This window comes from Delphinus delphis, chromosome 17 (genome assembly GCF_949987515.2).
Source record: "Delphinus delphis chromosome 17, mDelDel1.2, whole genome shotgun sequence".
Taxonomy (NCBI): domain Eukaryota; kingdom Metazoa; phylum Chordata; class Mammalia; order Artiodactyla; family Delphinidae; genus Delphinus; species Delphinus delphis.
This window is the reverse complement of record NC_082699.1, coordinates 44,239,636-44,264,169: the sequence shown is the minus strand read 5'-3', so window position 1 is coordinate 44,264,169 and position 24,534 is coordinate 44,239,636. Positions and strand designations below refer to the sequence as shown.

The 24,534-nt window shown below is 36.0% G+C and overlaps 1 protein-coding gene across 1 annotated transcript in view; it reads left to right on the top strand.

The window, feature by feature from the left end:
- Nucleotides 1-24,534, top strand: part of RGS22 (regulator of G protein signaling 22) — a 155,180-nt gene that overhangs the window by 116,522 nt on the left and 14,124 nt on the right. Inside the window, exons 17-22 of the mRNA XM_060035274.1 lie at nt 676-838; nt 3,537-3,695; nt 5,714-5,782; nt 8,202-8,363; nt 16,451-16,630; nt 20,767-20,925. Coding sequence (XP_059891257.1) covers nt 676-838; nt 3,537-3,695; nt 5,714-5,782; nt 8,202-8,363; nt 16,451-16,630; nt 20,767-20,925 — 892 coding nt within the window. The remainder of the gene's footprint in view (nt 1-675; nt 839-3,536; nt 3,696-5,713; nt 5,783-8,201; nt 8,364-16,450; nt 16,631-20,766; nt 20,926-24,534) is intronic.

Below are 24,534 nucleotides of genomic sequence, written 5' to 3'. Positions count from 1 at the left end.
AACACCAGTATGTTTTATTTTTGCCTATTCTCATGTTTCTTTTGCATTTTTCTAAACAGGTGCTCTAATGACTCTTTCTGAGAAGTTTCTCTTTTATATTTTACTAAGCTATTGAAATTACTATTTTGTGATTTTCATTAGTTAATACATAAATGAAACATTATAGTTCTGCATAGAATCTTGGTACCTTATGACATATTTATCTAATATAAACTGAAGTGTTAATCATATTTTTTCCAATAATTTTCTCCCAAGTTAACAAAAACAGGTTAGACCTGGGAGCCAAATTTCACCTATATAGTTCCCCTTTGTGATGATAATCATTCTAAATTTAGCAGGTTGCCAAATAGACATGCAATAGGTGGAAATTTTTCCATATTTGAAATTTATAATACTAGTTCATCATTAATGGAAGAACTCTGAGACCCACCCTACCAGTATGATGGTAGATTCTTCTCTGATCCCAGCACTCCTTGTATTCATTCATATATTTAGCCAGGATAAGACAATATTAATAATAATATTAATAATATCATACTCATTAGTTCCATGGTCTAATCGGTTGTGCTAACTGCTCAATACAGCACTTTCTAAATTCTGTCAAAACAACAACTTGTTTGGTGTTTAATAGAATTGAAAGAAATAAATAAGAAGGGCTGTACTTTTTCATTTTAGCATGGACCTTATGTGCTGGACAGACATTGAACAGTTCCGAAGAATAACTTACAGAGATCGAAAGCGAAGGGAGGCAGAATCTATGTACATTAAAAACAAGTACCTTAATAAAAAATATTTCTTTGGACCCAACAGTCCAGCTTCTCTGTATCAACAGGACCAGGTATCAACATGGAGACATATTTTCTACATTTAAGTATGAAAACTAGTAATTTATTTCTTTTTGCCAACAATCTCAACGTCGTCTTTTTTCTTTTGCTTTTATGACTTATATGTTCGACACTTTTGATATCTTTTTTTTTAGGTATTCATAATTATCTACAAATGTCTTTTTTTAAATAAAGGCTGCTTTCCTTTATTTACTTATTTAAAAAATTTATTTATTCATTTATTTATTTGGCTGCACCAGGTCTCAGTTGCAGCATGCGGAGTCTTTACTTGCGGCATGTGGGATCTTTAGTTGAGCCATGCGAACTCTTAGTTGCAGTATGTGGGCTGTAGTTCCCTGACCAGGGGTCGAACCCTGGCCCCCTGCATTGGGAGCGTGGAGTCTTAACCACTGGACCACCAGGGAAGTCCCTCTACAGATACCTTAAAATTCACTCAAGTATTATATATTATTAAAACTGTGTTATTTTTAAAGTAATCTGTGGAATAAAAATAACTTTCATTCATCCACTCACCCATTCATTCAGCAAGTATGGGTGCCTGTGATATGCCTGACGCTGTTCTAGGTGCTCAGGATAAGTGGTAAACAAGGAGGACAAAGTCCTTGCACCTTTCAAAAGCAGAAAAGCAGCCATTATCAGCCATTAAACCCCATCTCTACCTCTTTTCTGTTCTTGTCTTACCTGAAATTACTCCAGACATAACTGATTTTTGAAAAATCCTGTTTGCCATTGTACTGTCTCCCAAAACAATTTTTATTGACCAGGAACATAGATTTTCCATTTTGTTGAGCCAAGATCATATGGCTTTAGTCACAACTTATTAATAACTAGACGGTGTCATTATTTACAGCAAAAATGTCAGATTGGGATTCAACAGTGGTTTTGAGTGTTCATGTAATTGATCACATGAGATATGGCTCAATTTTAATGCCTTTGAAATATAAAATTGTTGTAATTTATTTAACCTGAAATTTGCTAATATTAGAAGTTTGCTAGATCAAATGTGTAGCATTTGAGTTCTTTATTTTCGTAGTTTAAAAGGATGTGTACCCTGATGGCATACGTTTGTAAAATACAAATCTCAGATTAATTCAGTAAATTAAAGAAAAATTCAGAGCTATTCATAAGTAGGGCATACCAAATTAAAAATCCAAATCTTTGGGGGGAAAATAAACAAAAGTCCTTGGGAGTAAGAGGGAGAAGAAATTCTAGAATTAAGCAACTTTAACAAAAATGTCTTGCCATTAGTTCCCTGAGATACAAATCTGGGATGTATTAGCAAAAGTGGCTGGGAGTATCTCAATAAGCATAAGTATGAAATAAACACATGGAAAGCATTTGTTTTCTATTTGGCTTGTGCTACATTGTGTGAGGTTTCATGGTATCTGATGCTACTGTGTGAACCTTCCATAGAAAAACTTGCTGAGAATTAAAAATTCAGTGGAAAAAGTCATCCATTGCTGTCATAGCAAATGATTGTGCTTACTATAGAGGAGTTTTCCAAATGACCCTTCTTCCTCATCTTTGTCTTCACTTTTATTTTTATTTACCTATTTTATACTTAAGGATTTCTGCATCGCCTTATGTTTTATACAGACCATGCTAGTTCTAATCCTAGTTGTGTGGCCAATTTGCAGTTTGATTAGCAAAGCAGTCTTTTCTCTTATTCTCTTTTCTTCTTATTTTTATACAGAAACCATATTATTGTTAATATTATTTGATTAATATTATTAAAGGATGGCTGAGAGAGTTTCTCTTTTTATATAAAACAATATTATTATTAGGATTAAGTTAATCTTATTAGTCAAAGGAGAGCTAAGCCTCCAATGAGGAGTCCAATTTTTTTCTGTGTACAAAAAACTCACCAATTTTGAGTGGTATATATGCAGAAACAGGATGATTTATAGTAGGAATTGGCCATTAGTATTGTTTTTTAATTAATTAATTTTTATGGCCATTAGTATCGTGGAAGCCAGTAATTATATAGAAGGAACATTTTGGCCACAGAGAAATTGTCTTATAAAAGGGCTACCTGTGCAAGTCAGAGACTATTGTCTGTATAACCTGGCCTTTTTCTACTTCCTGCTATCTCTGTTTTCTTCTTTGAAGTTGTTGGAACAGCCCTACATTGCTACCACCACCATCATTCCACCATGTCCAACCCAATGTTTATTGGTAATATGCATATTTATAATGTCTGAGTCAAGGTTGTCTCTTAACTAATTAATGCCTTATTTTTCTCAGACACAAAAGAAAATGCCTTCTCAAACAAGTCCATTTGAGTAGAATCAGAGATTCATAGAATATTAGACCTAGAAGAGCCCTTAGAAAACTAAAAGTCTAATGCCCTTATTTTACAGTTGAAGAAACTGAAGCCATGGAGAAAAAAATGGCACTGCAGTTGTCACACAGGATAGAAATCCCTGTGTTCTTTGAAATATATTATCATAAGCAAAATCATACATCTAAAACAACCATCACATAAACCACAATTCTCTGTTTGATGTTAGGGAAGTTATTTGTCTTTACTCTACACAGCAAAGCCAGGAGCTATTTTACAGAAAATGAAAATTCTGGCACCTATCAGGTGCTCAGCAAATAGTCTTGGGGTGAATGAATAAATTAATGACTACTAGCATTTCTTTACCTAAACAGAAGTTTGTTGTTTCTGTTTCATTTTTATTTCCTTAGATAATGCATTTAAGTGGTGGCTGGGGAAAGATTCTCCATGAGCAGCTTGATGCAGCTGTTCTAATTGAAATTCAGAAGCATGTCCTAAATAGGCTAGAAAATGTGTGGTTGCCATTGTTTCTTGCAAGTGAACAGTTTGCAGCACGTCAAAAGATAAAGGTATGTAAATTAGTATAATCTTGGGATAGCAACTGACAGCACCTCTCAAAGCCTCAAATGTGAAAGCCTGACTAAGCCACTGTACTTCCATGGCATAGTGGTTAAGAGCAGGAAGTCAGACTTCCCAAGTTTTAATCTCAACACTGCCACATATTAATTGTACAACAATAAGTTTTACAACCTCAGTTTTCTCATTTGGAAAAGAAATGGAGATAATAAGAGTAATAGCTTCGTAAGATTGTTATGAAGAGGAAACGAAATGATATATGTGTAGTTTCTTAGCGTGGTGCCTGGTACACAGCAAACACTCACATACTGTCTATTAATATCATTATTATTTTTTACATTATTATTATTGAGTCTTCATATAAATGGGCAAGGATGTACAAAGGGGAATAGTTAAATGAATTATAAGAATTCCATACTATGGATACCTATGCAGTTTTCCATATAAAATGAGATTATAAAAATGAGATTTCCACATATATTGGTAATGAAAGATGTTATTTATTGAGTGAAACAAGCAGGATGCAGAACAATACATAGAAGATAATCCCATTATATGTACTTATATCTGTATATCTGTCTATTTATGCATTTCTCTTTCTCCTTCCCTCTGTCTATATTTATGTTTATGAACAAAGATGAAAGAAAAGATCTGCCTCCTGGGAATGGGTATGGGTAGTGTGAAGGATTTTTACTTTGTAAAGTAGGGTTTTTGTTGTTTTGCTTTGTTTAGTTTTTATTTTATAAGAAGCATGTATTGCTTCAATAATTTTAAATGTCATTATCACACCTAAAAACAGGCAAACCTGATCTTTACAAAAAGAACACAAGGAGTAGAGAGCATGTAATTTTGGACTTCAGTGTGCAAAGCACATGCCATTAGTATTGATCAGGAAGAATGTAAAAAAGCTGCCCTCCATATTTATTTTATCAAACACTTTGAGTCTTACTTATCTGGAAATATCCTTAGTCTTCTTAACACCTTAAGTTATGGAAAACACAGTACAGCTGGGAACATAGAACTTATAGTATGGGGAAGAAGACCTGACTTGTTTTAGGCAAAAAGTTCCTGGAAGTAAGCTTTGGGACAACTCAGATTTCCTCATTTCCTTTCTTCAGGCTAACTCTAATTGTCTATCCAAAGCCAAGTAGAAAGATATTTGGCTCATTAATATTGTTTACCGTGTTTTCTCACTACGTTTACCACAATAACTTTATTGTAATTTACAGCTCCTTCCTAACTTAGCAATTCTGTGTGTGGCCAGCAACATTCACTGATTCTGGCAACCTTAAAGCCAAAGACAGAAGAGAAGGAAGATCGAGAATTTTTAATAAAATGATGCTGGAGCATCTCACACATTTAGGGAAAGAGTTGGCACCCAAGCTTTGCAAAGGCCAGGGGCCAGGACAGCCCTGGGAACCCAGCAAGAAGAATTCTCAGATCTTTTCTCCAGGCTGTGGCTACCAAAAGACTGAGCAGCAGTGATTCTAGTCCCTGTCTGTCTGGGTCAGCTCCTGGATCTACCTGCTATAGACAGGGAGGTAGAGTCACATAGCACAGATTTGGCAGGAGTGGTTCCCAAAAAAGGGAAAATATTGTGAATAGGCAATAACCTCGAGAAATATCTACTGTATTACCTCCCTGTGTTGAGTAACTTTTGTGCTCATCTAAAATTAGTCGTGGCTAGAAAATACACAAAAATTTGGGAAGTCCTAATCATCCTTCCCGCTTCAGTTTCTATGGGGCCCAAGTGAAACTGTTGTCTACCTTTGGGGCAATACACTCAGGTATTATCTCCATTTTGCAGATGAGGAGACTGTTAAGAGAATTTGAGTGACTTGCCCGGGGACATGGACAGGGCTTCCATTTCTAAGTCTTATCCTCTTTCTCCTGTTCTTTCTCTTATCCACACTGACCTTTACCTCATTTTTTAAAGCTGTTAAATCAGTAAATGATTTCAATACTGTAGACATTCTGAATAACTCGGATAAAATCATTGGTTTGCTTCTAGGTACAGGTGAGAGACATAGCTGAAGAACTTTTACTACAGAAGCATGAAAGGAAGATTGGAGTCTGGAAGGCAAGTAATATTTGTTTGTTATGTTCTTCCTCTTGTAAGTTCCACTGTCAAAGTATTGTTTTTCTTCCTCTTCTTGTACAGAGACCCTCATTGTAGATAATGCTGTTTTCTAAGCCACAGATGCTGACACTGTTCTTAACTCGCTAATGGAATCTGCAGGGAAGTGTGATTCTACTAGAGCCCTCTTCTTAAAGAGTCCCTTAGCCTGCTCAACCCTAGAAGTGTGGGATTGGACTGTAAATGTGTATTTTTAGTTGTTTTGCTTGTGATGGATTTATTGAGACAGGCTGATCATTCCAGCATATGGTAGTTTATTTATTATTGGGAGTGGTTTACACAAAAAGAATGGGGAGTATGCAGCAGAATCAGCAACTTAAATTATCTTACATTATCCTCTTTATTTAGAATTACATTTTAACTTTAAAAGAATTAAGATAGCTATCATTTTGGCGCTTATTTAAACCACTACAATATGATACCTTCCTAGAAATCGCCTGTTTTGCTTCTTAACAAGCATGATAAACAGTCTTTTTGAGCCTACAAATGTATGTGTATTTGTCCTTCTATAGGTCTTGATAAAATGTCAAACTAGACCCAGGTGACCCCCTACAACCTAACAAAGATAAAAATCTATTCGACTGTTAGAGGAGTGTATGTATCTGTTAGGATGCTTTTTTCTTGTATTTTCCTCTTGAAAGGAAACAAACTGTTCTTATATTTGTCCTTTGCTATGTATTTTTTTAAAAATACTAAATAGAATGGGCTTATATGTCATATTATCGTACATTATATATTATGGTATTTTCTGTTTAGTTAAATTACGGGTTTTAGTTAAATTACTAAGTTTTAGTATCTTAAGAAGCAGGTCTTAAAACATTATTTGTTGAGTGGGTTTTAAATAAACATCCCAGTCTAATACATAGTTGTTCCTATTTATAGGGCTATAATTTTAATATGGACCATCTGGTGATGGTCTTAACTTTTTGTCCTTGGAACACCACATGTGCCTCACTAAAATAGTGATAGACATCTATTCACTTTATCTGGGGTAAAAGCACCACCGTTCATCTAGAGTGCCTGGAGTTGCCTTCGCTTTTCAGTTTCCAGCTCAGATGTCATCCTCAAAGCCCTTCTCTGTAAAGCTCTTACTCCTCCAGGCAGAATTAGTTACTCCTTCCTTTGCATTCCCATAGACTTTTTACATAACTCTCTTAAAACGCTTATATTGTTGGTCACACATGATTTGTTTCAAGGAACTTATTTTATGCATTGTCAGTAATGGGTATTTATCGTGTGCAATGGATATTTGTCATTGATTGTTACTATAATTCCTAAGTTCATCTAAAATATTACCTTTAGAGTGATGCTTCCTTTCATGGTTGTAGGCTAAACTCAGATTTGGGGCACTTCAATAAATTTATCAAATGAAAAAAAATCTATTCAGTAAATTCAATAAAATCTATTATTTTTCTTAATCTGAGAGGCTAAAAGAGGATGAATATGTGATCTAAAATGGTCAAGGTAAAAAAAGTAGACATCGTATACTTCAGAATTGTGAAGATAAAATAAGTAATACCTTTAAGCATTAGTAAAACAACATGACTTTTTTGTTGTGTAAAGTGAATCCTGGGTCAGAGAAAGTTTATTTTTAAAAATATGCACTGATAATTATTTCCTCCAGTTATTAATTATTAATAGTAATTTATTATTAAAATAATATAAAGATGTCTTGCCTAAAAACATGATCTTTTGGGAATTCCGTGACAGTCCAGTGGTTAGGACTCAGCACTTTCACTGCTGTGGCCCAGGTTCAATCCCTGGTCAGGAAACTAAAGTCCCACAAGCAGCACAGCGTGGCCAAAAAAAACCATGATCTTTCTAGGATAGAATTATAGTGAAGCTCCACAGTAAATTTCCTATTTAAATTAATAAGATTAATTGGTAATTTTTTCTAAAATTTTTGAAAAATATCTTAAATGTTCAACTGTTTTTACTTTTTAAAAGACAGGAAAATTGCATATTAATGTATAACATATAATATATATAATTATAAAATAATAATTATAACATTATGATTACTTTGTTCTGTTTAAGCACAGAACTCATACTGTACGCCAAAGTGTAGTTTTTCACCATAGTCCCAAACTGTAATGATTGTTAACATTCTTAATGTACTCATATGTTCTAAGTCATCCAATCATTTCTTTTTCTCTCCACCTCTTAAAAAACTGATGCCATAAAAATACAAAGGAGACAAAAGGGAGAACAGAGGAGAGCTGCCAAATTCTATTTATCCATGCCGTAAATTTCAACCGCCAAAAATAAAGGAGATAGAAGTTGGTAATTTTCAGCCTAATAAATGACTTTATTATTAACTTTTAGAACACAGCTAATTTTCTGTATTCTCTGATTTGGACAGCCTGTGGAGAGTAAGTGGATATCGTCATCTTGTGATATCATTGCTTTCCGTAAAGCATTATTGAATCCAATTACCGCAAGACAGTTTCAACAGTTTGTGGCTCTAAAAGGAGATTTATTGGAAAATGGGGTGCTCTTTTGGCAAGAAGTACAAAAGTATAAGGTATTGTATTCGAAGCTGGAGAAAACCACCTCTTTTCAAGGAGGAGATGCATTAACATATCAGTTTCCTAACTTTTTGGACAAAATTTGTATAAGATATCCCAACTTCGATGTTTTCATACCAATGTGTAAATATTGAGGTATCTATTGTTCTGTGTGAGATACATTTATTATTATACAGTGAAAAGTAAGAGTTAGCCCTGAAATGATAGTATTAGGTTTTTCAAGGTTTCACGTATATTATGATCTAATGAGAATCTTCCTGAAAAGTTTTAACTATATTTTTGCATATTGCTTATCTATAAATGTACTATACACATTTTTGCTGAAGATATTCATATTCAGTACTTTAACCAAGACCTGTTTACAAGAATTCCTCCTAACCATATTTGCAGCAATAGTAATAAAAGATAGTGGATTACAGATAAATAAACAACAGAGATGAGAGAGGCTTTACTATTAGAATGGCCAAATTCTTGAAATAAATAAGTGAAAGAACAAGTTATTAGGTGCAAAAGCATTTTATTGTCAGGTTTAAGTGTTTGATGGAATCATATAGAATCTGTGCATTGAGGAGGAGGAAAGGACTTCCTAGGTTATGTAATCTAGACTTGAATACAGGAATGTTGTCTAGAAATACCTAAGAGTAGGCATCCTTGCTCCCAGGGTTAGCAGGCTCATTTCCTTGCAAGCAGCCTATTTAATCCCATTATAAAAGTAGGGAGTAAAACTAAAGCTGGAATTTAAGAGGATAATGCTTTCAATTGGCCTATAATCTACGTATGTATAATATTATGCAGTACTAATACTCTGCAGCATATTTATTCTATATAGTTAATAGTTGCTCAATACAATCTTACTTCCAGACTTTCTCCAGCATTCCATGAAACTGTTTTCTACCCTTTTCTGTTATCACCAGTTTTTGTACCTTTGTCAACATGGAAATTTCCTCAGAAAAAAAAAAGTATTTTGAGATAAGTTTTTTTAAAATCTATCACAAGATAAGTAATACTAAGATAATTTTTTTGAAAATTAAAAAGGAGGTAGAGTCTGTTTTCCATAACAGGAAATTATTATGAGTGAGCAGAACAGTCTTTAAGCTAAAATGAACATGAGTAAGTCCAACCCTGCTAGGATAAGAGGTAATGAGATAAACTGTGCAAAATAAGCATTTAAGAAAACAGACTCATACATAGTCAGCCCTTAACTTTGTGACTGTTTCTCCTTCAAGGCTGCCCTTGGTCTTCATTTAAATATCTTTTCTGTGGTATAGAACGGAGGATATAATACTAGGTAGCTTTTAAAAATCATGCTTCAAGGGTAAATTTGTTTATTCAGTAAGCATTTACTAAATCACTAATGTGCCAACTATTATGCTAGATTGTAGGAATAAAAAAATGGATAAAATACACTGCCCTCCTTTGAGGAGGGAATCATCCATGAAAACAAAATATCATGAAATAACATTGATTATGATCCCTGTTCTAACTAGTTATAATTTGGGCACAGAGGGGAAGATGATTCAGGGAGGGTGGTAGCTCAGAGAGGTCTCAACAGAAGTGACGATACTTATAGGGAACTCTACTCAATAGTGTGTAATGACCTATATGGGAAAAGAATCTGAAAAAGAGTGGTTATGTATATATGCATAACGGATTCACTTCGCTGTACAGCAGAAACTAACACAACATTGTAAATCAGCTATACTCCAACAAAAATTTTTTAAAAAAGAAGTGGGACTTTCCTGGTGGCGCAGTGGTTAAGAATCCGCCTGCCAGTGCAGGGGAAATGGGCCCGAGCCCTGGTCCCGGAAGATCCCACATGCCGCAGAGCAACTAAGCCTGTGCACCACAACTACTGAGCCTGCACTCTAGAGCCCGTGAGCCACAACTGCTGAGCCCATGTGCCACAACTACTAAAGCCCACGTGCCTAGAGCCCGTGCTCTGCAACAAGAGAAGCCACCACAGTGAGAAGCCCGCGCACTGCAACAAAGATTAGCCCCTGCTCACTGCAACTAGAGAAAGCCCATGCGCAGCAACGAAGACCCAAACAGCCAAAAATAAATAAATAAATTAATTAAAAATAAATAAATAAGAAGTGATGATACTTGAAATGGGTCTTGAAGAAGTTTACCAGGGGGAAAGCATTCCACCTAGCAAGTCTTACTGTGCTCACTTTTATTTTTTTCTTTTTCTGCGGTACGCGGGCCTCTCACTGTTTTGGCCTTTCCCGTTGCGGAGCACAGGCTCCAGACGCGCAGGCTCAGTGGCCATGGCTCACGGGCCTAGCTGCTCCGCGGCATGTGGGATCTTCCCGGACCGGGGCACGAACCCGTGTCCCCTGCATCGGCAGGCGGACTCTCAACCACTGCACCACCAGGGAAGCCCCTACTGTGCTCACTTTTATATGGCTTACTCATATTAAGTGTTCACATCTGTCAGATATTACCTTAATGCTTTTCATGTAATAACGACTTTATTCTTTATAAGAATCCTAGGTCAAAACTGTTAATTCTCACCATTTTACAGATGAAGAAGCTAAGGCACAGAGAAGTTAAGAAACTTCTGACATCATACAGCTAATTAAGTAGTAGAGCTGGACTTTGAACTAAGACATTCTATTGCTAAAGCTTCTGCCCTTAATCACTAAGTTATGCTCCCTCCCAGTGATGATTGTAGTAATATGTAAAGAGATGACTACAGTGATCTTAATCAAACATTATTCTGAATTGTGAAAAATTGGAAAGAACCCTGATGTACAACAACAGGACATTGGTTATTTTAATTATGATACATCTATACAGTAGAATACTCTGCAGCCATTAAAAATTATGCTATAGGAGATTAATCAATGAAAAAAGGTATTCATCTTACTGATTTTTTTAAAACCTAGCTACTAGAAAGCAGTATGATTTAATACAAAGTGTGTGTGTGTGTGTGTGTGTGTGTGTCCGTCCCCATAGAGAAAAGACCTGAAGGAAATATACATCCAAGAAATACTTTTTCAGCACCTATCAAGGGCCAGGCTAAATCCTGAGGATACAACTGTGATCAAAACAGTCTTTTCTGTCAGGGCTTACAGTGTTAGGGGAGGGACAGACAAGTGATAGGCAAAGTGATTATAAGAGCGTGATTAGTGTAGTGGTGGGAGAAGCACAGGGTAAAATGGAAATACCTAAGATGGCCATCTCCTGGACTGAAGTAGACACAGAAAGTTTACTAGAGGACAGTACAGTTGAACCTTGAACAACACAGGTTTGAACTGCAAGGTCCGCTTATATCTGAATTTTTTTCAATAAATTCAGACTACAGTACTTCACAATCCACTGTTGGTTGAATCCAAGGATGTGGAACCACAGAAGCAGATGGCCAACTAAAGTTATACGTGGATTTCCAACTGCTAGGCAGGGTTGGTGCCCCTAACCCCCACGTTGTTCAACGGTCAACTATGTGCTTAACACATAGGCCTCAATGATAGGTAAAAGTGAACTCGCTAAAGGTATAGTAGGGCAGAACAACTAGAAAAAATACCAATCCTGATTCTATCTAAATTCTATCTCTATACTCTTAAAATTAAAACCGTATAATTTCACAAATTTGTTTTTATTTCATAATCCTTATATTCCATAATAATAAGCCAGGCTCACCAAATATATGATCATTTCCCTAGTAATGGCAAAAAATTTAATTTTTGGTAACATACCAAACATATGTGTTATAAATAGGCATTTTCAGAGGGAATACTAAATTGAGTAAAAAATGCTAACTGTTATCTCAGTGTAACATTTATATCAAGATTTTTTCACATATAACTTATGCCAAATTTATATATGTAAAGTTTTATATGGCAAGCTCTAGAAATTTTCTTTCTTTAATACTGTCCGTAAGATAGTTATTACAATGCCTGTCATACAGTAACTACTTAATAAATGTTGGCTTATTTCCAGCCTAGAATTACAAGTTTCCAAATTTGTGTGCTTTCTAGTGATTTAGAGAATGTCTTTGATAAAAAATGTCATAATTCAAGCTAAGCTACCTCTTTATTTTAAAAAGTGATAGCCTTACATCTGTGACATAAAACTGGGTCTTTTTAATGTACAATTACTATTTTTAAATTCTTTAGCTATAAAGATGAAAATATAATAGGTTATCTGAAAAAATATAGATCCTAAGAGATGCATAATAATACACCTGTAACCACCAGCATTCCCGCTTCTGTTGCTAGCCTTTTTGAGCCTAAATCACCTTGCTGTAGAAGCAGTTATGGTAGAAAAAGCTTTTGCATCCACCAGTAAGTTGAGTAGGGTGCTCTCCTAGGGTCCTGTGTATACCTTTATCATTACCACTTATTAACTATCTCGGATTGGAAAAATGTTTTTCATGCTTCTCTTCCAGTAGAAATTTTTTTTGAACATCTTTATTGGAGTATAATTTCTTTAAAATGGTGTGTTAGTTTCTGCTATATAACTAAGTGAATCAGCTAGATGTATACATATATCCCCATATGCCCTCCCTCTTGAGTCTCCCTCCCGCCCTCCCTCTTGAGTCTCCCTCCCACCCTCCCTATCCCACCCCTCTAGGTGGTCACAAAACACTGAGCTGATCTCGCTGTGCAATGCAGCTTCTTCCCACTAGCTATCTATTTTACATTTGGTCATGTATATATGTCATTGCTACTCTCTCATTTCATCCCAGCTTACCCTTCCCCCTCCCCACATCTTCAAGTCCATTCTCTACGTCTGCGTCTTTATTCCTGTCCTGCCCCTAGGTTCCTCAGAACCACTTTTTTTTCGATTCCATATATATACGTTAGCATACGGTATTTGTTTTTCTCTTTCTGACTTACTTCACTCTGTATGACAGACTCTAGGTCCATCCACCTCACTACACGTAACTCAATTTCATTTCTTTTTATGGTTGAGTAATATTCCATTGTATATATGTGCCACATCTTCTTTATCCATTCATCTGTCGATGGACACTTAGGTTGCTTCCATGACCTGGCTATTGTAAATAGAGCTGCAATGAACATTGTGGTACATGACTCTTTTTGAATTATGGTCTTCTCAGGGTATATGCCCAGTAGTGGTATTGCTGGGTCCTATGTTAGTTATATTTTTAATTTTTTTAAGGAACCTCGATACTGTTCTCCATAGTGGCTGTATCAATTTACATTCCCACCAACAGTGCAAGAGGGTTCCCTTTTCTCCACACCCTCTCCAGCATTTATTGTTTGTATATTTTTTGATGATGGCCATTTTGACCGGTGTGAGGTGATACCTCATTGTAGTTTTGATTTGCATTTCTCTAATGATTAGTGATATTGAACATCCTGTCATGTGTTTGTTGGCAATCTGTATATCTTCTTTGGAGAAATGTCTGTTTAGGTCTTCTGCCCATTTTTGGATTGAGTTGTTTGTTTTTTTGATATTGAGCTGCCTGAGCTGTTTATATATTTTGGAGATTAATCCTTTGTCAGTTGCTTCATTTGCAAATATTTTCTCCCATTCTGAGGGTTGTCTTTTCATCTTGTTTATGGTTTCCTTTGCTGTGCAAAAGCTTTGAAGTTTCATTAGGTCGCATTTGTTTATTTTTGTTTTTATTTCCATTTCTCTAGGAGGTGGGTCAAAAAGGATCTTGCTGTGATTTATGTCATAGAGTGTTCTGCCTATGTTTTCCTCTAAGAGTTTGATAGTGTCTGGCCTTACATTTAGGTCTTTAATCCATTTTCAGTTTATTTTTGTGTATGGTGTAAGGGAGTGTTCTAATATCATTCTTTTACGTGTAGCTGTCCAGTTTTCCCAGTACCACTTATTGAAGAAGCTGTCTTTTCTCCATTGTATATTCTTGCTTCCTTTATCAAAGATAAGGTGACCATATGTGCGTGGGTTTATCTCTGGGCTTTCTATCCTGTTCCATTGATCTATATTTCTGCTTTTGTGCCAGTACCATACTGTCTTGATTACTGTAGATTTGAGGTATAGTCTGAAGTCAGGGAGCCTGATTCCTCCTGCTCCGTTTTTCTTTCTCAAGATTGCTTTGGCTATTTGGGGTCTTTTGTGTTTCCATACAAATTGTGAAACTTTTTGTTCTAGTTCTGTGAAAAATGCCATTGGTAGTTTGATAGGGATTTCATGAAATCTGTAGATTGTTTTGGGTAGGTAGTCATTTTCACAGTGTTGATTCTTCTAATCCGAGAACATGGTATATATGTCTCCATCTGTTTGTATCATCTTTAATTTCTTTCAACAGTGTCTTATAGTTTTCTGCATACAGGTCTTTTGTCTCCTTAAGTAGGTTTATTCCAGCTATTTTATTCTTTTTGTTGTAATGGTAATGGGGAGTGTTTCCTTAATTTCTCTTTCAGGTTTTTCATCATTAGTGTATAGGAATGCAAGAGATTTCTGTGCATTAATTTTGTATCCTGCTACTTTACCAAATTCATTGATTAGCTCTAGTAGTTTTCTGGTAGCATCTTTAGGATTCTCTATGTATAGTATCATGTCATCTGCAAACACTGATAGCTTTACTTCTTTTCTGATTTGGATTCCTTTTATTTCTTTTTCTTCTCTGATTGCTGTAGCTAAAACTTCCAAAACTGTGTTGAATAATAGCAGGGAGAATGGGTAACCTTGTCTTTTCCTGATCTTAGAGGAAATGGTTTCAGTTTTTCACCATTGAGAAAAATGTTGGCTGTGGGTTTGTCATATATGGCCTTTATTATGTTGAGGTAAGTTCCCTCTACGCCTACTTTCTGGAGACTTTTTATCATAAATGGGTGTTGAATTTTGGCAAAAGCTTTTTCTGCATCTATTGAGATTGTCCTATGGGTTTTATCCTTTAGTTTGTTAATATGGTGTATCACAGTGATTGATTTGTGTATATTGAAGAATCCTTGAATTCCTGGACTAAACCCCACTTGATCATGGTGTATGATACTTTTAATGTGCTGTTGGATTCTGTTTACTGGTATTTTATTGAGGATTTTTGCATGTATGTTCATCAGTGATATTGGCCTGTAGTTTTCTTTTTTTGTAACATCTTTTATCTAGTTTTGGTATCAGAGTGATAGGGGCCCCCTAGAATGAGTTTGGGAGTGTTCCTCCCTCTGCTATATTTTGGAAGAGTTTGAGAAGGATAGGTGTTAGCTTTTCTCTAAATGTTTGATAGAATTCACCTGTGAAGCCATCTGGTCCTGGGCTTTTGTTTGTTGGAAGATTTTTAATCACAGTTTCAATTTCATTACTTGTGATTGGTCTGTTTATGTTTTCTGTTTCTTCCTGGTTCAGTCTCGGAAGGTTGTGCTTTTATAAGAATTTTTCCATTTCTTCCAGGTTGTCTATTTTATTGACATAGAGTTGCTTGTAGCAATCTCTTATGATCCTTTGTATTTCTGCAGTGTCAGTTGTTACCTCTCCTTTTTCATTTGTAATTCTGTTGATTTGAGTCTTCTCCCTTTTTTTCTTGATGAGTCTGGCTAATGGTTTATCAATTTTGTTTATCTTCTCAAAGAACCAGCTTTTAATTTTATTGATCTTTGCTATTGTTTCCTTCATTTCTTTTTCATTAATTTCTGATCTGATTTTTATGATGCCAGTAGATATTGAGGCTTTACAGGACAGGTGCTGTGTCTTGGGGCTCAGCTGGCATGTAGCAGGAACTTAATATGAATTTGTTAAATGAGTCAAAGTAGACACTAAAGCTGCTCCTTTGCCAGGAGAAGAAACAATCAGGATTAAATGAAACCCGTATTTACGTAAGGTATGTGCATCAAAGTCTTAGGTTCCTTTAAAAGACAGAGATTGACAGAATAGGTGGGAAAAACATGGAACTAGATGCTATCAGTGAGACACACATAGATATGAAGACACAGGGTAGGAGCAATAAAGAAAAAAATTTCTTAGGTTTTTCAAATCCAAGTGAAATAAAAGCTATGATCTTTTAAGATAGTCTTGACATGTCCTAGTAACCTCTTGACCTGAAGTTAAAATATATATATATATTTACTGACAGACATATTGACACATTCTATAAAGTATTCTATTAATGCATTAATCATATATTGTTCTATCTTTCCTCCTTGTTTAGGACTTGTGCCATTCTCATTGTAGTGAATCCCTCATCCACAAGAAGATCATGACTATTATCAACTGCTTTATTAATTCCAGTATTCCACCAGCTTTACAAATTGACATTCCATTAGAGCAAGCCCAGAAGATTATTGAACACAGGAAGGAGTTGGGACCATATGTATTTAGAGAGGCACAGGTAAGAAATCAGGTCATGTAGTAAGCATACTTTAAAATAGATAAACAATCTAGATATTCTTTAAAAGTTTTTGCATTATTCATATTTGGCAAGGCTCTAATCCTCCTAATCCTGGGTTATTCTATTTAATTTAAAAAATATTGCATATGCCACAGAACATAGAAACTAGTAACTTACTATTTTGTTCATGATAGTATACAGCAAATACAATTATTTAAATTCTGTACTTTGACTTTGCATGGTTATCATTTTATTTCTAACTTATAAAACTACAGCTAATTCCTCCTTCCTTTCCCACCATTCATATTTCCTTTTAAAATGTCTGCTACCACAAAAATGTGTAAAATGTGTGTCCCAAGATTTGTGTATTTTTAAAGGTTGGAATATTCACATAGCTCATAAAATAAGTGAGAGGAGATTTAAGTACCCAACCAACATAAAGTACACAAGCTCATGAAAGGAAAATCATGGCTGTTAACCTACTCAAGTTACTTCTTTTTAGGGTAAATAATAGAAAACAGTGATTTGCTGAACATAATTTATTTGCGTTTTGAAAAGCCTTTTAGTGATGTTCCTGAAAAATGATTAAGAAAAATACATAATAATAGGGGTAATAGGGAAGGCCATGTCACAATTTAAGTGATATGAAACAGAGATTTAGGGTATGATTGCCTTTGAGCATGGAAAAAGACCATTATTCCTTAATACTCATTTGCAAGCCAGCTGTGTTCTAAGTCCTAAAAGGAACTGAAAGTAGACTCACAATCCAATTATGCATTGAATAGGCAAAAATAAAGAAGAATGATTGAGGATGTGCTAGAGAGAAATAGAAAAAACATGGTGTCAGAATTGTAGCATCTGTTAATTAAAAGATCACTTAGCCTAGCCTAGGTCTCCTGATAGCCGGGAGACCGTCTAGCCTCAAGTCTGATGGTGAATGTCTGGAGCTGCTTACGTAGGTTGGTTCCACTGCACTGTCCAGGGATTGCAGCCAGTGAACTTTATTGGAGTCCTCTAGTTTAGGCCTCCTACCTGATTTCCCAAAACAAAGTCCCAAACATATCTTAAATATGGACTTTGGAGTATCAGAAAACAAGAAAATATTTAGGGGCCTTACCTCACCAAATCTATTGTTTCTGTGTTCTGTAAGGAAGCTCAGAGAATGGCATATCTCCTACCCAGGTATGCAAGCCAGAGATCTGGTTGCCATCTTCATGTCTTCCCTATCCTTCATTCCTTACCTTTGGAGATCTTCAGTCACTAATATGTATCCATTTGTCTCCTTCTTATCTGTTATTCTATCTACTTTTCTCCAACTCCATGTTGCTACCTCAGTTCACATCTGCAATGTCTCACATTGATTACCAGAATTCCCTGCCTCTAGGCTCTCTCAAAACCATTTAACTCACTGCAGACAGATCCATCTTTTCAAAATGTATATTTGATCATGTCACTCCTCTGCTTTCAATTTCAATTACTCCCCATTGTCTTCAGAATGAAGACCAAGCTCCTTACTACATATTTCTCTAGCCACATGTCTTCCCACTCCCTGCCATCTGTCTCCCAGTCTTACTGAAATATTTGTACTTCCATAAAGAGGGCTTACTTTCTTGCTTCCAGAGCTTTTTACAGTATCATCTTCTCTCTCTTATGCTTCTATTGTATCTTGTATTTGTCCCTGTCAGAACACTTATCACACAGAATTGAAAATGGCTATTCTCATGCTTCACTTTCCCATCGGACTGTAAGGTCTTTGAGCGTAGGGAATGTTTCTTATTTGCCTTTGTGGCCTGGGTGCGCGACACTCAGTAACATTTTTGAACATATGAATGAGTGATGTGAGAATAGATGGATCATGACAGGAATAGATCAAATTGGACATGAGAGCAAAGTTGAGCAAAAGGGCTGAATAATAAATGTAAAAAATGCCTGTTTTAGTATTGTTTTCACTATAGCAGTGGTCCCCAACCTTTTTGGCACCAGGGTCCGGTTTCATGGAAGACAGTTTTTCCACGGACCGGGGGCGGGGGCGTGCGTGGATGGTTTTGAGATGATTCAAGCACATTACATTTATTGTGCACTTTATTTGTATTATTATTACATTGGAATATATAATGAAATAATTATACAAGTCACTATAATGCAGAATCAGTGGGAACCCTGAGCTTGTTTTCACTTGCTACTCACTGATAGGGTTTCGATATGAATCTGCAAGCAGTTGATTTATTATGGTCTCTGTGCAGTCAAACCTCTCTGCTAATGATAATCTGTATTTGCAGCCACTCCCCAGTGCTAGCATCACCGCCTAAGCTCCACCTCAGATCATCAGGCATTAGATTCTCATAAAGAACGCACAACCTAGATCCCTCACATGCGCAGTTCACAGTAAGGGGTCACGCTCCTTTGAGAATCTAATGCCGCAGCTGATCTGACGGTAGGCGGAGCTCAAGCAGTACTGTGAATGATGGGGAGCGGCTGTAAATACAGATGAAGTTTTGCTGGCTCACCTGCCACTCATCTCCTGCTGTGCGGTCCTGTCCATGGCCCGGGGGTTGGGGACCGCTGCAATATAGCGTCTGCCTGTCCCCCATCTGCATTCCTAATAGCTTGAAAGTTTTCATCACCCAGCCATATTTTCACTGACCCTTCTCACTCATACTAGAGCATTGCCCATCTGCTGGCAGTGAGCAAAGTAGCTCTATATTTATTAAAACATTTACTTATCCACAGTTTGGTTATCTTTTAAGGTTTTGGAGGTACAGGACAATTTTCATGAATAACATGTATGTTATTAACCTTAATTGCAACTTTTAGAAATAGAGCACTTTTATGTCTACCTTGAAAAATTGTGTCCTAATAGGGTGACTTTTACTGGAAAGCCTTCTAAATGAAAATAAATATATTTGAGAGCTGGGAATGACTCAGGTTTTGGAGGGGTAACTGAGAAGTAGGGTCAATATAGTTGGTAAATAGAGGTGGAGGAGTATTTAAGTTTACAAAGTGCATATAAAAAGTACCATGATCATTTAACATTGGAGAAGGGGATTACTTAATTAAATGCATGGCAGATAAATGTAAATGAAAATTTTTTAAAAGCCTGCACTTCATCAAATAAAGTATGTTTAGCTTTTGTGTTCACAATCCCAAGAGGCTATAGAATTTAATGACAAGATAGTATTGTAAAGGGAGTAAATAGTTTTACTAATGATACTCACGTACAGAAACGAGGAGTCGTGAAATATATCAATTCAGGACGCTGTTGGTCACTGCAGCATTTACTTTTTAAAAATTCCACTTTCCCCCTGAAGAGCTGGCTTAGAGCCTAATGGGTTAGTTCATTTTTCTCCAGGGCATTAGGTATAGGCCATTCCCAGCAACAAAACGTTGGACTTGATCTGATGTGGCAAGTCCTACCTTCTAGGAAGTAATGTATGCCTCTGGAACTAATGGAAAAACTTGGCATGGGAATTTGAGCAACAATTCTTATCTCTTTAAATATCACAATTAATCACTTAATGTAGAGTGTCCTAAGAAAGCATTTGTGCAGGATACCACTCTGCTTTTTAAATGTTACTTTTCTTGCTCTCACATAAAAGAGAGATTGTATCATTTAAAAGTTACTCAAGATTTATTCTTAGATCTGCAGCTTTGTTTAAGAGCTTTTCCAGAGGCAAAATGGTATTTTCTTTCTCTAAAAGAAGGGAAAGGGGACCGGAGAGGAGTTCCCCTTGATGAACTGAATATTTGGAATACTTGCATAAAACAGCAGAGTGTGTGGCAGATCAACTGGTGTATGTTTTCAAAGAAAACATAAATTTCTTATTTAAAAAGACCTAATGGATTCTTTATTAATACAATCAACTGGATAGGGAAACATAAAGCATAAAGTGACTTTTAACTGTATTTAAGAGTATGTTTTTCTTAAAAGAAAGACTTCTCATTGGTAGTAAAATAACATTGATGATAAGCATGTGCTGAACTAAACTATACCAAGATGTCTGGAGACAATAAGTTGGAGGAAACATGCTGTATATTAAAGAATAGAATAGTTAATCCATTATTATGGTGAATTAGAGTTTAAATTGGTACATTTGTATAAAACTGTAATCTGAGACATACTTTTGTTTTATATACAGATGACAATTTTTGGAGTTCTGTTTAAATTTTGGCCTCAGTTTTGTGAGTTTAGGAAGAACTTAACTGATAAAAAAATTATGAGTGTTTTGGAGAGAAGACAAGAATATAGGAAGCAAGAAAAAAAATCGGTAGTCACGGAAGACGAAAAATTTGCAAAGGTGAGACAAGAATCATTTTGGGTTTAATCAGACTTTTAAAAGTTATGTGATATGTGTAGAAGAATTTAGGCTGAGCAAAAATACAGAGAAGTTATAGAATACAGATTTTAGTGGTTTTTAAAGGCTTCAGTCAGAGGTTTCAGACTTGTTTTTGAATTTTAAAAAATTTATCTCAAATGTCATCTCTTCTATGTACCTCTCTTGGAGAACACTTTATATTGTCTTGTGAATAAATTTTTGCATTTGTTTTTCTCACTGGACTGAGATCCTCAAAGATACCATCTGTCTTATTAAACAGTTCTACCACTATCCAGCACATGCTCAATTATAAATTATTGTTTACCAAATAAATATGGGAATGAATGAAAAAATACTATGTACTGGGGGCAGCATTTTCAATATTAAAATTAGAGAATGATATATGACTGTGAAATTTACAAATGTAAGTCATAAACTGTCCAGCCTGCCTATTTGTCTTTTAGTCTGACCATTCATTTATCAGTTCCTCTGTCTTTATATTTATCTATTTTCCTTGACTTGAAAAGGGATAACAAGTAATATATTTCATCTTATTTGTAAGTTTATCCCTATTGTGTTTTTAAAAAGAAATTTAAAAGATAATCTAGGGGCTTCCCTGGTGGCGCAGTGGTTGAGAGTCCGCCTGCCGATGCAGGGGACACGGGTTCGTGCCCCGGTCCAGGAGGATCCTACATGCCGCGGAGCGGCTGGGCCCGTGAGCCATGGCCGCTGAGCCTGCGCGTCCGGAGCCTGTGCTCCGCAACTGGAGAGGCCACAACAGTGAGAGAGGCCTGCGTACCGCAAAAAAAAAAAAAAGATCTAAAGATATAAAAGTAATATAATTATAACACCCATATTTGCACAGGTCAAAATAAACACTGTTAACATTTTCCTCATTTGCTTTTCATTTTTCCTTAAGAAGTGAAATACTGCAGAACAGTAAACTCTCTTAACTCCAGCCCTGAGTTCTATTACCCTCCCCATCTCCAAGAGCAACCATTAAGTTTGGGGTATGTTCTCACAGCTCCTTTTTAAGATAGTGTTTTATATGGTGTATGGAGTCATAAACAATCCAGAGGACTGTTTTGTGTGTATTTTAACTTACGTAATGGTACCATATTTTATTAGTCTTCTCAGGCTACCATAGCAAAATATCAGAGACTGGATGGCTTAAACAACAGAAATTAATTTCCTCATAGTTCTGGAGACTAGAGTCCCAGATCAAGGTGCCAGCTAATACGATTCTTGGTGAGACCTCTCCTCCTGGCTTGAAAATGGCCACCTTCTTGTTGTGTCCTCACAAGTTGGGGAGAAAAAGAGTTCTCTCTCTCTTCCTCTTCTTATAAAGCCACAGTTTCTTTGGATTAGGACCCTACCTTTATGACCTCATTTAACCTTAAGTACCTCTTAAAAACCCTATCTCATGATACAGACACAGTGGAAGTTAGGGCACCAACATATGAATTTGAGGAGACACAATTCATTCCATAGCACATATTGTGCTTTCTACATCTTGCATTTAAAATTCAATTTTGTCTTTTAATTCTACCCACACTGCTCTACTTAGATCTCATTTATTCAGTTTAATTGCTGCATTTCCATCATATGAATAAATATACTATTTTTATTTAACTTTTTTTTTTAAGTTTTGGCTGCGTTGGATCTTCACTGCTGCACACGGCCTTTCTCTAGTAGTGGTGAGTGGGGGCTACTCTTCGTTGCGGTGCGCGGGTTCCTCATTGCGGTGGCTTCTCTTGTTGCCGAGCACAGGCTCTAGGTGTGAGGGTTTCAGTAGTTGTGGCTCGCGGGCTCTAGAGCGCAGGCTCAGTAGTTGTGGCGCACAGATTTAGTTGCTCCGCGGCATGTGGGATCTTACCGGACCAGGGATCGAACCCGTGTCCCCGGCATTGGCAGGCGGATTCTTAACCACTGCACCACCAGGGAAGTCCCTATTTCTTTATTGTTGGAGTTTTTTCAATTTTTACCATTGCAAACAGCACTGCAGACAACATTCCTGTAAACGTCTTCATATTCACATGTATAAAAATGTTTTTGGAATGGCTGAGTAAGAGAGTATGAGCGTGTGTCAATCTATATTCCTACTTCTCCCCATTTGGTTTGTTCAGACTTTGAAATTTTTGTCAGTCTGTTGATGACAAGTGGTATGTCGTCATGCTGATGCCTTTATTTACGTTCACCTAATTATTAGTAAGGTGGAACAACTTTCCACATGTTCACTATTCAGATATTTTGATCAGGATTGTAATGAACATATAGGTCAGTTTGAGAACTGATGTCGTAACAATACTGTGTCTTCTGCTCCGTGAACACAGTTTATCTCTGTTTAGTTATTCTTTCATTTCTCTCATCGATGATTTGTCATTTTCAATGACAGGTCTTGAGTATATTTTGTGAAATTTATACCAAAGTATTTCATGTTCAAAATAATGCTATTGCTATAATATTTTTAAATTTAAAATTCCAAATTATTTTTTAGAAAAATTTTTATTTTGAAATAATTAACATTCACAGGAAGTTGCAAAGATAGTAGAGAAGTCCCATGTACCCATCACCCAGTTTCCCCCAGTGGCTACACCTTACATTAACTATATACAATAGTAAAATCAGGAAATTGATATTGATACAAGGTGTGTGTATAGTTCTATGCCATTTTGTCACATATGTAGATTCAAGTAACCAAAACGATATTCAAGATGCACCACAAAGATGTCCCTCGTGACTATAAGTCATATCCATCCCATTACCCATTATAATGTCTGTTAGCCATGGATCTGTTCCCCATTTAGAAAATTTTGTCGTTTTGAGAATGTTATATAAATAGAATCGTACAATATGTGACTCTTTGAGACTGGCAGTTTTCACTCTACATAAATACCCTTGAGATCCATCCACGTTGTTGTGTATATCCGTAGTTCGTTCTCTTTAACTGCTGAGTAGTGCTCTGTGGTACATTGTACCACATTTTAACCATTCACTCATTAGAGGACATTTGAGTTGGTTTCTATTTTGGGCTATTACAATAAAATGCTAATGTAGTCACTCTTGCCTTCTTCTTCTCCTCCTCCTCCTCCTTCTTCTTCTTCTTTTATTTGCATGCTTTTATTTAATAATAGCTTTACTGAAATTTAATTCACATACCATAAAATTCACACTGTTAAAATATACAATTTTGTGCTTTTAGTATATTTACGGAGTTGTGCAACCATCACTACTACTTAATTTTAGAACATTTTCATCACCTCCAAAAGAAACTGTACCCATTAGCAGTCACTCCCCTTTACTCCTTCCCTCTCAGCCTCTGGAAGCCACTAATCTACTTTCTATATCTGGACATTTCATGTAAATTAAATCATACAGCATGTGGCCTTTCATGGCTGGCTTCTTTCACTTAGCGTGATATTTTCAAGGTTCATCCATTTTGTAGCATGTTTCACTACTTTATTCTTCTTACGGCCGACTAATATTGTACTATATGGCTGTACTACAGTTTGCTTATCCATTCATCAGTTAATGTACTTTTTGGCTATTATTAATAATGCTGCTATGAACATTCTGTACAACCTTATGTAT